At 44.3% G+C, this 12964-nt stretch overlaps 1 protein-coding gene across 2 annotated transcripts in view; it reads left to right on the forward strand.

Annotated features, from left to right (window-relative positions):
• The window catches only part of MOB2 (MOB kinase activator 2), a 108799-nt gene that overhangs the window by 72150 nt on the left and 23685 nt on the right, over positions 1 to 12964 (forward strand). The window contains exon 1 of one of the 2 annotated variants that reach the window (XM_054276231.1): positions 7029 to 7176. The exons of the other annotated variant lie outside the window; for it this stretch is intronic. Coding sequence (XP_054132206.1) covers positions 7067 to 7176 — 110 coding nt within the window. The 5' untranslated portion in view covers positions 7029 to 7066. Of the gene's footprint in view, positions 1 to 7028; positions 7177 to 12964 lie in introns of those variants that run through there. 2 annotated transcript variants of the gene reach the window in all.

Genomic DNA, 12964 nt, shown 5'->3' on the forward strand with positions numbered 1-12964 from the left:
CTGGAAGTTCTGTATCATCAAAGTATTCAAATCAAATGGGTAAGTGAATAGCTTCAAAACCATTTTCTTCTTCAGAAAATCATAGCATTAAAACTTTAGACTGTATTTGTGTAAGAAGTTTTAGGAAAACACCAAGCAAGCTACTCATGCTATGCAGTTTTGTGTGGCTATAGCTACATAAGTATTTGTGTCCCACATGCTCTCTTGCAGATACAGCCAAGACTCTGCTGTGAGGGTGTTACAGGTTCTCATGTACAAGGTTTTTACTATAACCAAGTGTCAGGAATTGTCCTAGAAAACATCAGGGGTTTTCCCCCGGTACATTTGCACATCTCTCATTTAGCATGCTGAATAAGAATTGTTAATGTTTTCAAATGGCTTGAAATACTTAGCAGTGTTTGAGGTTTGAGGATTCCTCAACGGCAAGATCTTCACGCTTTTACTTCCACAACTGTTCTGAAACAGCAGCAGTGAAACTTGAACTGTGCCAAAGCTGGGGTATGTGTGGATCCCAGGGATCCTAGTGTCCATGTCCAGCACTCACCTTGGCTGGCAGGCTGATCCCAGTGTCCATGTCCAGCACTCCCCTTGGCTGGCAGGCTGATCCCAGTGTCCATGTCCAGCACTCCCCTTGGCTGGCAGGCTGATCCGCCCATGTCCAGCACACACCTTGGTTGCAGGCTGACCCAACAGGTTTTACTGGGAGGTGACCCCTCCTCCTGGCTGAGCTGCCCAGCACAAACACTGCTGGTACTCAGCCTTTGCTGAGCGCCGGCTGGAACCTTCTTCACCAGGATCATAAATCTGAACTATTTCAGCTTGTAGCTCAGGAACTTTATGACATTGTTTACGTGGCTAAATCTGTGCTCTGGGCTTGAGCAGTGTTAAGAAATCAAATTAGCTTGGATGAAGCATCTCGGTGTTGAGTGTGGAATGCAAATTTGCACTGGTCTGGGCGTGAAGCAAGTTAATTTTGTGACGTCTGGATTTTGTGGTCCTGTTCTTCAGAAGTTGTAGCTAAGGAGTTATTCTGTAAATGCCAGGAATTACAACAAATAGTTTCTCATTACATAATGTAAGCTGTGTGTGTTATATTTTGTAATGCATGCCTGGGGAAAAATCTCATAGAATAAATTTCATGCTTATTGCATGAATTGTTTTTTCCTTGTGCTGTCATCTAAATGTGGCATAACCAGATAAAATCATTTACTGTACTGAAATGAAGCCATTCTTAGCACCAAAAAGGAGGGAAACTTTTATTTCCTTTGTGTCTCTCCATCTGTCTGGGAAAACTCTGCAAGTTCACTCCCAGCATCTCCCTTTTTTCCTTCTGTGCCTTTCCCACCCAAGCATAGATAGTCGTGACCAATAACACTGCTGCCACAGATACCCTCCTTTCCTGTGCTGATTACACCTCTGACGCCTAGAGTTTTGTGCCAATTTGCAATTAGGAGTTAATTTTCCATGCCATATTTACCCAAGTCCGTAGAAACAGTAGTTGTCTTGTAAAACTTAACAGGGAGAGTTCTGTATATATGTAGCAAGTAGTTCTGAATATGTTAAACAATCCCTGGGGAGAATGTTTTAGCCAAGTTTTAGAAGTTTTACCTCTCTATATGAAGCTTGAGGTTCAGTGTATTTGGGGGAGGAAAAGAAAGAACAGAAGTCTTTCATTTTAGCTTTTCTGTATCAAATGCATATTGCATTAATGCTTCCCTGGAGTGAAGCCTAGCTAAACTTTAAAATTAGGGCAAGAAAAAAAAAGGAATGGTAATGTGTGAGATGAAATTGTCACTTGTATTATCTCTGGGAAGGAACTAACAGCAGCTGCAATGGTAGAAATTCAGCATCTCAGTCCTTACAGTGTGCTGTAAGAACCCGTGCAGCCCATCAGCAGGTACTCTGCTTAATAAGGTTTCTTCCTTTGACTTGCTTGGTGAGATCCATGTGTTGAAAGACATTTTTGGGCACTCAAAAGGATAAATGCATTAGCTTCACTGTCACACCTTCAATCTTTTGTGTTTTCTTCTCACCCTTTTCCCCACTGAAAGAACAAAAGGGATTTCACCCTTGCTGACACAGATGTTGTGTGTCACTCCAGTCCCAGTGTCACCTGCAGCTACTACTAGGCTTTTGCTAAGCACATTTTGTCTCTGTGGAAGACGGTTTATGAGGGTGATGGATTTGAGCTCTTTATTTGCAAATATTTTCCAGTTTATTGTTCCTGTATATAGCAGCTCTGAGCACATTGTTTTGCAAATTGGGATGAGGGAACCGCTCTGCCTTCTGGGGCTGTGCCATGGTGGTGTTTAACTCCACTGGAATGAATTCTGTAGGAAAAGTACTGTACAGGGCCTGCTTCATCCTCGCTGAAACTGGCTGCTGTAGGATGGTGTACAACAACTTAGTACATAAAGCACAGAACCTTTGCAGTTGAAAGCAGGGGAAGCTTTAAGGAGAATGAAGTAACATTAGAACTTGCCTAGGATTCAGAATAACTTCTAATAACAGAAATTATTTTTATATATAGTGATAAGTTTTCAGGGTTTCTACAAACTGATGTCTGAATCTGATGTTTCACTCCAACTCCATGGCAATTCCTTGACTCAGAATCTACTTGCCACAAACTTGCCTGAGCACAGGAAACAAGTGTTCTTTCAGTGTGTGTTTTCAGAGGGCTTCTGTCATTTTAGATGGGCTGACTCAGGAGGACTGGCTGAAATGCAGGTGGTAAAAATGAACTCTTTGCTCTATTTCAGATTACCTCGTCATGTAGGGTCTGAGTGTGATCATCCCATCCTTTATTTATAGTGCTCAGATATTAGTTCAGTGCTGGTAGAGTTGAGTATCTCTTGTAGAGCTGCTTTTATTGCTGCTTCCTTCAACACATTCACGTTCTTCATCTCTCATCCATACACACTTGCTGAGCCTGGCTTAACTTGACATTTGGGATTTTAGAACAATAGATGCACCTACACACTTGTCAGAAATATAAAACCTTTGAGATCACGATTTCTCTGTTCAGTACATACAGCAGCACTCTTTCCTTTTCCTTTGCTCTTTTTTTTTAACTTTTAAGTAAAGTGGTATTTGATGAACCCTTCCTGCTTCTTATTTTGTGCATCCCTTCCAAAAAGCCTTAGTATAAATTTTTTTTTGAGTTTCCAATGGAGCTTTACTGATATTTTGAGCTGATTTGCTTTTCTTGCCACAAACTATTGTTTCTCATATTATGGATGAGGTGAGAATATTGTGAACCCTTTTTTTTTTCTCTCTGCCTGCTTTAGAAAAAACACCCCATAGTATTGATGAAGCCAAAGATGATTGCAGGATAGACACTGACTTGTCATTATTTTCAGAGTTTTCAGTAAAGCAGCAAATGTAGGCACCTTGTCACTTACAAATGTGCTGCTTTTAAGCTCAGTCTTTTATGCACAAACTTTCTGCACTGTGTGTGGCCAGGAAGACCTATTGCTCCTGCTATTATCTCAAGAGTGGAGCTGAACACGTACCTTTAAAATCTGTTTTCCCTTCACTCTGACCATTCCAAACTGTTTTCTGAGACTGAGACAACTTGTCTTCAGGCTGTCTTCTGTCCCAAATCCATGCCTGTAGTGCTGATACTGAGCAGAGCTGCTCGTGCCATCTGCTGCGTGAGGATGACAAAATGGAGAGCAAATGTAATCTCGTATAAACACAGCTTAGAGGCAAGCTAAAGGATAAAATGTTCTCATTGCTGATTTTCAGTGATTCCAGACACCTGGGAGTACCCTGTGAGGTAACTGGAAAGGGTATTTGGCTAGGTGGTATCAGGGCACACTAAAGTCAAAATGAGCTTGCAAAAATTGAAATGTTATATGTCAGACAGGGACACACAATAAAATTAAGCTTAATTTAAAACAGGACTTTGCAGTCTGATGCTACAAGGCTTCATTTCTATGCATATAAATGCTGAATTGTACCTTTCTTTTTTTTCCCCCTCGGCGTTGTTTGTTTGTCTGGGTTGAATACAACTCCCTTTCTTTGCCAACCTCCAAGTACCAGAATACATCCCTGTGGTGGCTGCTTTACATGTACTTTTTATGGAATGGTAAAAGGGGCAAATAAGTATATAATGGTTAACTGCTGCTTATAACAACATTATAAATACAAAGCATTATTCATAAAATTTATAAATATTCCTTGCCTTGGTAGTTGGGATCAGTGTCGAAAGCTTTCCATCAGTGTGTTGCTAGCACGTGTAGTCATGTGTAAGTGAGGAGAAATGGAGCTCCCCTCATCCCAATGCCCTGCTGTGCCCTTTCTCTGTGCCTCTGGTGATGTCACTGTTTTGCTGATGTGTCTGTAGATCCAATACAAGCCGTGAAGCTGTTTGTAGGTCCATTCACAGGCATTCCTCTTAACGTTTAATGATGATTTCAATACACAACGCTGCCTGTCTGGTGGGAAAGGCACTTGCTAGAAGCATTCCCCGGTGCTGGAGCACACTTGGGCTAAGGTGCAACAGTTGTTACATGCAGAGGATGTTGAGGAAGCAAGTGAAAGAGGCTTCTGATGAATGTAAATAGGCAGGATTTCTGATGGCTGCAGACACACCCTTAAGGAAGTGTAGATATGCATCCTTCCGAATATGCACAGGTGGAGATCAGACCAGCAGCTGTGTTCAAATAAACACTCTTTGTAGATGGAGTACTCTCCTTTCTGAACGAAGCAGCTCTCAAATAAACCCATTTGTGTGTTCTAAGTCTCGTGAAAAGTTGTAAGAATCTGTACTGCACATGTGGTTTAAATTATTTATGTTGGTGCCATTTAAATAAAGTGTGCGTGCCTAAGTTGTGCTTCCTGTAATAATGTGATTTTTATTATTTTGAAGCATTTAAAATTGATTTAGAGATGCTGGGTTTTCCCACAACTTGTATGGAATCTGTATTACAGATTAATACATGGTAAACTGTAGCATGTAGTCGATCAAAACAGAGGATACTGCTTGAATAGAGGAAAACTGGTGGGTGCCACAGGGACATGTGGTTGAGGAAAGGGAAAGAAAAGTGCTGAGCTGATGTGGAAGCTAGCAGAAGAGAGAAATAAGCCATTTATTTGCACCCAAGTAAAAAGTGATCAGGTTTGAAAGTTGTGTTTCAGTCAATATTTTGGTTTTACCAGAAGAGGATCAGTTCCTAACCTGCATGAGATCACTGAACCTCCATCTCTGAAGAGCCACTGTTTTGCAGTCAGAGTCACGGAGAGGCTAACTTTCCTAATACAACTGTAATACCACAGAGCTGTATTTATTTTGGTTTTACTCCTGGATTTTTTCTTTAATTTACTTTGGATAGACAGACTTTTATTAAAACTTAAGCTGCTTTATATCACAGGCTTGTTGTTTTTAAGGTGGTTCTTTAAAAAACTAAATTCTCTCTGCAGATTTCACTGATGGACAAAGCAAGGGCAGGTGCCCATCCTCCATTTGCCAGGATTCTTGCTTCGTAATGTTACTATCACAAGTTGCTCTTGCTTGGGGAAAGGTTGACAGAGCATCAGATTTTTCGTAGGTTGGATTATCCCATGTATGAAGTGCCAGGATTCAGTGTGGAAAACCGAGCTGTGTTCACCTCCAGGCTTCCTGTGTGCTATCAGTGAGGTGATTAAAACTCCATCTTAAGTGGATTGCTTGTACAGTGGGAATCAAAATACCTCCTGCTTCACAAGGGTGAGGAGGCCTAACTTGGACATGGAACTAAAAGTGCATAGCTGACCAACACCCCTGCCTGGGTAGATGCTTTGGGACTGAGCAGCAGCACATTGTTCCTTCAGGTTGCATCACGGGGCTGCGGTTTCTAGGGTTTGTGCAAACAGCAGCCACATTCCAGCCTGCTTTGACCAGGTGATGCCAGGCTGGTGGCAGCAGCAATGTCACTGTTTGTGCTCAGCTGAATTCAACAAGCATGTTTGCCCTCTGTTTACAGGGCAGGATGCCTGTTCAGTAGGCAAACTGGAACACTTGGCTGTACTCTGAATGGGGAATTGCCCCTTCTGATTACAGCCAGTCTTGGAGGTGCACATAAAATGGCAAACCCACTGTTTTCTCTGAGATGTCCTGGGCCAGGTTTCAGTGTGTCAGAATAAGTCATGTACTCAAGACTTTCTGTTCTAGGTCACATTATGCCACACCTGACACATTTTTTGTTGTGATCTGGCTCTTAATACTACATCTGCAACCAGTGGGCACAGCTGCCTGTCCAAAAGGGGCATGGACTGGTGGTTACATGGCATGGCTAAGGAGTGGACATACAGTGCCTTTGCCTTTGTAAGATCTGTTAGGAAAACACATGGCCAAGTGGTTTATCCAGGCAAGAGTGAAGGTGGGTCACAATGGACCTTGTGTTTGGGGACACTGCTTAATCGCTCATCCTCTGAGGACCATTACCCAAGTGCTTTGCTCTTAACTCTGGTCACAATGACAAGTCATCTCTTGCTGTTTATAGCCTTCTTCTTCACCCTTCCTCTGTTGGACTGCCATGCACGATGTAAGACTGTATGTAGCTCTGGTAGCCCATGCCCTTGCATGTACACAGAGTGCTGAGAGCAGTGCAGAACCTTGCTGACAAAAGGCGTCTTTATTTCCGTTTCCCACGGGGAGTCCAGCCTGGCCCCACTGCGGACGGGGCCCGTAGCGCAGACAGCAAAGCAGGACGTTTGCCCCGTGTCCTCTCCGTTAGGCACCCTCCTGCTTTGCCTTGCTTATTCTCCGGCTGCCAAAAAGGGGGCGGAGGATTGCATTGTCGGTGCCGGTGCCGGGCAGCCGCGCTGTCCGTGCCGGCACTGCCCCGGGTTGTGTAACGCGGCCGGGCCGCGCTGCCCGTGCGGCCGCAGCGCCGCGGGGCGCGGGGGCGGCGCCGGGCCCTGCTCGGGCCGGTTCGGGGCCGGGCGGGGCGGGCGGAGCAGCCGCGGCACCGCCCGCCCCCAGCGCCATTGGCGGGGCCGGCCCGGCGGGGGCGGGCGGCCGGGACGGCGGCGGGGAGCCCGGGCCGAGCGAGCCGCGATCGCCGCTCCGCACCGCCGTACCATGGTGGGGGATCACTGCAGCCTCCCCGGTGAACGGCCCGTGCTCGCCCAGAGTCCCAAACCCGGATTAAGCTGCAAGATGGTCCTGCAGGCGGTGGGCAAAGTGCTGCGGTAAGGACGGGTCCGGCGGCGCCGGGCAGGGCAGCGCGGCTGCCCACGGGGCATCCCGGCACAGGAGGGAGCTGGAGCCGGAGTGGAAACTCTGGCCGGGCCACGGGCGCTCCTGAGCCCCGCTCCTCTCCGGAGCAAGGAGGGAGACTGCTTTTGGCTCCCTCTGGATCTTGAGTGGCCATCGGGGAGGCTGGAAGCTGGAACAGCAGTAAGCGCTCGGAGGGGAACATTTGTTCACCCTTAATACGGCAGTCGGGTTTTGTTTGCCCTTTCATGAGAACTGAGTTTCCAGGACGTAATCAGACAGCGAAGGTCCTGGCTTGCCTGAATAAGGAGTCTGACCAAGATGCTACATATGCTTTGGCAAGTCTTCTGCAGAAATGTTGTAAGATGAGGGGGAAAAATTGCTCATGCAGCTCACAAGGGCTTGTGTGAACACTAAGACGTGGATGACTACTGCGACCAAAACCAGACTCTTTGGCAAAGGATTTGCAGTAATTTGATTCGGAGGAGTTCTGACCCGTTCTGGCTGGTATGGAAAAACGTCATCACAAATATTAGGATTAGGAGCGTCGTTCTTCAACAACTGCAGCTTTTTTATTTTGGTTGTATTCAGATATTTTTCTGGAATCTGTGGAGAGTTGCAGTGCTGCTCCAAAAAGGAGCCTTGTTCCTCCAGCATAACTTTATTTGGCAAGCTTTCGGGTTCGTCCCCGTTTCCTACTGTCTGTTGCCAATTGTTAAATGTTTGTCAACAGAAACATTATCCCTCTCTTCCTCTGTTGACTCATGTCTCTCCCCCAGCGAGTTTAAGAGAGCCATTTATTAAAGCAGAATGTTCTGATCACAAAGCGGCTGAGGTCTGGCTGGGGCTTCAGCTAGAGGAGTTCGCTGAGCTTGAAGCAGCCTTGGTGGGAACAGCTGCTTAGATTTGCTCTTTACAAAGTCCCATAGTGCAGTTGGGGGTTTTTTTCCCTGTTAAAAATACTTTCCCGTAGAAAGCGTTAATTTAAAAAATCGAGGTTTCTCTTTCAGCTTTTTAATAAGTTTAACGCCCCTTCTTTGCATTTTTGGGGGGCAGCGTGTCTATAATTCAATATGGTGTTACACAGCTGGTCATATCATAAAATCCTTTGGCCAGCGACTTGCTATTCATGATGTGAACCTTTTGAAGTTTTTGGTAGCTGTTCTATTGGCAACACTCCCAGTTGTAAATAGATGGGTGCCTCTGTAGGGAGAAATTGCCAAACCTTTTGTTGAGCATCTATGGCTGTTTATTTTAAACTATAGGTAAGTTCCTGTGACTTAGAAGTGAAATATATATTTTTAATTTGTTCAGTGCACACTTTTTAAAAAATGAAACATTAACCTCAGCCTTTCTCCTCCCCCTGGAGTACGTGCATAGAAATTGTGCATAGTTTTGCTTTTCTTCTGAGACTGATTTTCAATGTGTACTATAAAGCTGTTGTGAAAGCAGGAAAATATTGTTGTCACACATTATGATATGTTTTGGACTCATGAATTAATAGCATAACTTTATCTTGTTGAGCTAGATGGGAGTGATTACTGTTTTGTAAATGTTCTTTTAATGTGTCCTTTTGTTTTGGGTTATCTCCTTTTGCTCGTGGTTCGAGAGAAATGTGAAATCACAAAAACTTTATTTAGATGCCATAGTGGTTCTCTTCTTTCTTCTCTAGAACCTGCTTCAGATGCCTTATCTCACCTTAGGTGTTTTACGTCATCTTGCTTTGTTCTGTTAAACATAAACTCATCCTGTTCTGTAAAGAGCTCAGGCAGTGTGAAAGCACAGACACTGGTGAGGAGCCAGGTAAATACTACATCCAGTCAAAGGTTGCTTATTGCAGAAATTGGATATTAGTGTGAGCCCCGTCAGTGATGGGGGAAGAAGGAGCCATGTGGGACCTCCTTTAGGCCAAAAATGTGTCTTGTTGCTGACAGCTGGGATGGGATTTCTCTGAACAGAAGCACCCACAGCTGAGCTTTGTCCACCTTATTGTTGGTAGAAAAGAACAGAGGCCTTAAATGTCCTGTGTCTGAATGCAGAGGTGCAGTGCCTGCAATGATAGAGTGACCACCTCACGTGGTTATACGTGAGTTGTAGTGATAAGAAATTAAATGAGATGTAGTCCAAATTACCGTGATATCTTGCTATCTCTTTCAGAGGAAATGTATCAAATACCACTTCTAAGCTTGGCCACCTGAAACTGCTGATGGAGTTTTTTGCAGTCTATACAATGCTAAACTCTGTATGGAGTAATTTTTCTTCTGTTGATCAGGCCATCGCCAGTGGCTTGGTGATGAGATCCAAGGATATCTTGCTTGTGCACAGCCTGGTGTTATGAGCAGCCCCCACTGCATTTTAGGCCCTTTTCTCGGGCCTAACTGGGAACTGTCATGATCACAGTTTCCTCCCAGCCTTCCACAGCCTGCCAAGGAATTGCAGAAATTCACAAAGGACAAGGGATAGAATGCCTGTGTTCTCTCTAAACTGCCTCCACTCCCATCCCTCTCCTGCTTGTGAATTTTAAAGCTCAGGTGTTCTTGTGCAGTAGTTGATGAGTTTGATTTCCTGCATAGCAGATTTGTTGTGTTATTTACTCTGGGCGTGAGTGGTTACAACTAACACTCGCAGCTTTTAACACACAAGTTGCTCTCATTAGTAGGTCCAGCTCCTCCTGCCTGCTGGGTGCTGTGTGTGCCAGTAACAGCTGCCAGAGGAGGAATCAATACACCGCGGAAACGAGGAGGGAGGTGTGAGGAAGCACAGAGACTTCATGAGAAGAGCAGTCCTGAGAACCTGAGAAGAGTTTAAAAGAGCGTGGGGGAAAGACAGCTGAACCAGAAAGGGGCAAAAAAATGTAACAAAAGCAACAGATGTGTTCTCAGTCTTTCTAATTAATGTTTTATGAAAGCCACGGTTAGGTTTATTGCTCTTTTAAATTATTTGTGATTCAGCTATGAAGAACTCTAGGGATGCTTGTATCTTTCATCATATTGGTTAGTAAACTGTGTTTAACACTTCAGGGATGGGACCAAGGCTGTGCACTTGTAATGATTAAAAAAAATTGAGACACCAGTAGAAAAGTGTCACCTCCCCTTTAAATTAGTCACAGCATAGCTGAGAAGTCCCATAACATGGTGTTTAATTAGGGCTGTTTAATTTCATTTCACTTCATATGTTTTTGAAATATGTTAATGTAATTTTTCCCCTTTTCTGTAATGAATTGTGCTGTTATTTAGCCCATAATTAGAGAGGAAGAAAAACCTAAAATGGGTCCAGTTTTTTCTGTTTTTTGTTATTTTGATTTCTTTGAGTTCGTGGTTCTTGAAAGACATGGAAGGAGAAAGGGCGAAGGGTATCATGTCAAAACTTAGAATATTATTCTGGTTTTTAGCATTATTTCATTAATTGTCCGAGTTTCTTGTGGCACCATGGATTCCTGTCAGCCTCCTTGCAGAGGTCTGTGTTTTACTGGCCTCAAGGAGCACAAGAGGAAAGAAGGCTCAGGTTCCTGGGATCTCTCCCATTTTTGGTCCCAGTGGGTAACAGAGCCAGCCTTAAGCATTTTTCAGAGCCACATGCTGCTGAGTTCGGGACAAAACGTTCACTGCCTGTGCCAGTGCCTGAGTCCTGATGCAGATGCTCAGTGTGTTTGCAGTGCTGTGACACTTTGGGTCCTGTGCTGGCAGTTTTCAGAGGCTGTTCCCCATGCAGCTTCCTAGTCTGTGTGTTTCCCTTTAAGTCTCCAGTGGAACTGAGTCCCTCTGGGGTAGTTGACTTTTAATCAGGGATACAGTGGTAGGAAAGAGGAATGATGCAGACTACAGAGTTGTGATGTCACTGTGTAACATCTTTTGATAAATTACAGTATGGTTTATATGTACACACTGTCCTGGAAGAGTGTGGAAATGGAGAACTTAAACCTCCCCTTTCTCATAAGAGCCTCCATTTTTACAGCATTGTACAGGCATTGATTTGGACACCAACTAAAAATAGCACAACCAACCCCACTCTTTTTTGGGTAAGTGCTTTTCAAGAGTGTGGTTACTTGTCTTCAGTGATAGGGTGATAATGATTGTTTCATTTGGATAAATTAGCAAGTTTGAGTTGGCATTCTGGATGCTGCTATGTATTTTTATAGCCAGCACTCAAAAACTTTTGAAAAATTAAATTCCTTCTCTATTTCTCAATTCATAGCAAGATGAGGAAGAAACCAGCTTGATTTTGACATTGTATTTTGGCTTTTAGGTGATCATGCAAGGCTGTCTTGTAGTGTTCATGAACTGGGACATGGATGGGTAGGAGCAGAGAAGCTTCTCCTCTGCTGCCTGGACACCCGTGACTGAAGACAGCTGTTGTCAGTGATGCTTGTGTGTATCAGCAGGACTAAAGCAAATATTTAAAAAATCAATCCTGTTTTATTCTAATTTAGGCAGAAACATTTTTCAATGATTTAGTCTGGTTTACAGTATTAGAAAGTAATTAGAAGAGCCTTGTTTAACACTAGCTAATCTGATTAATGCAAAAGCCTGGGACAGACAGAAGAGAAGGGAGGGAGGGCAGTATGCAGGGAAAAGGGGCTTATAGGCAAAATGCTCTTCAGAGCCACATTGGCTATTTTTATCCTGTTCTTTTTCTTTCTCCCTCCCACAATTTTCCATTGTACCAAAATAGTTCAAAATGTTTGGTTCAGGGCAGCTGACATCACTAGTTGTCATGCTGTGTCCTGCTGAATATTTCTGTAACAGGAGCTGCTTCCCCATACAATGATGGCCTTTTGGGACTCTCAGCTGCTCAGAAAGGACTGGTGACACTATGGGGCAGTAACGTCTTGTGCTTTGGCAAGGGGTGACCAGGCAGGAGGGGTTCTGGTGGCTCTTCTGTGTGAATGAGAGCATGGATGTGCTTGTGGAGATTGCTCTTTGACACAAGCGTCCTGTCCTCGGGACAGAGCTGGTGACAGGAGGCAGGCCTGGGTGGCATTGCCAGCCTGATGGGCTCATCTGGCTGGGATGTGCCTCCTGGAGAGGCAGCTCTTCCTGTGTGTGCTGGGTGTTCCCAACATACACAGGCTGCAAAGTCTCTTCTGGCTGTAGACACAAAACTTGTAGTGCTCTGCTTGATGTTCAGTCACCCAGGAAGCTGTTGGATGCCTCTGGCAAAGCCATGCCATGACTGGGGCTCTTGCTGGAGCTCAGGACTTGGAGCTGTGCTCTGCAAAGATGCTGTGTCTCACAGGTGGGTCCAGCATGCCAGGCACTCCTCTGGTTCTTTGGGATAATCCTCTGTGAAGCCTTGTGAACATTGCTGAACCATGTACAGTGTATTACCTTAATGAAGAACTTGGTGTCTTTCTTCAGAGGCATTTACAGCATGAAGTTGTATTTAGGTTATGTGTTCCACATCCTGTGAAGTGATAGCCAGAGGGAGAGCACTGCTAAAATTCTCTCTGTTGAAACAATCCTCTAAGGTGTCTCCAGAGCTCATACAGAAAGGGCTTCTGGCCAAGGTTTAATAGCATTTTCCTCTTGTTTAGAGGTAAAAGTATGCTTGCTTCTTTTTTTACTGAAGTTGCCTCCTGGACACTTTACAAAGAATAGATTTGACTATATCCTCAGACTTGTGAAATTATTCACCCTTTTATCTTGTTTTCTTGGTATGCATATAGGATTTGTTCCAGATTTTAGCTGCTTGTTTCAGTCTGAAGATTATTTCATTTAGATATGAGCAAAATATGAGTGTGCAACATTCATCCTTCTGGGAGTT

Source organism: Melozone crissalis, unplaced genomic scaffold (assembly GCF_028551555.1).
Source record: "Melozone crissalis strain CALT ecotype California unplaced genomic scaffold, PUWL_Pcris_2 ptg000018l_1, whole genome shotgun sequence".
NCBI lineage: Eukaryota > Metazoa > Chordata > Aves > Passeriformes > Passerellidae > Melozone > Melozone crissalis.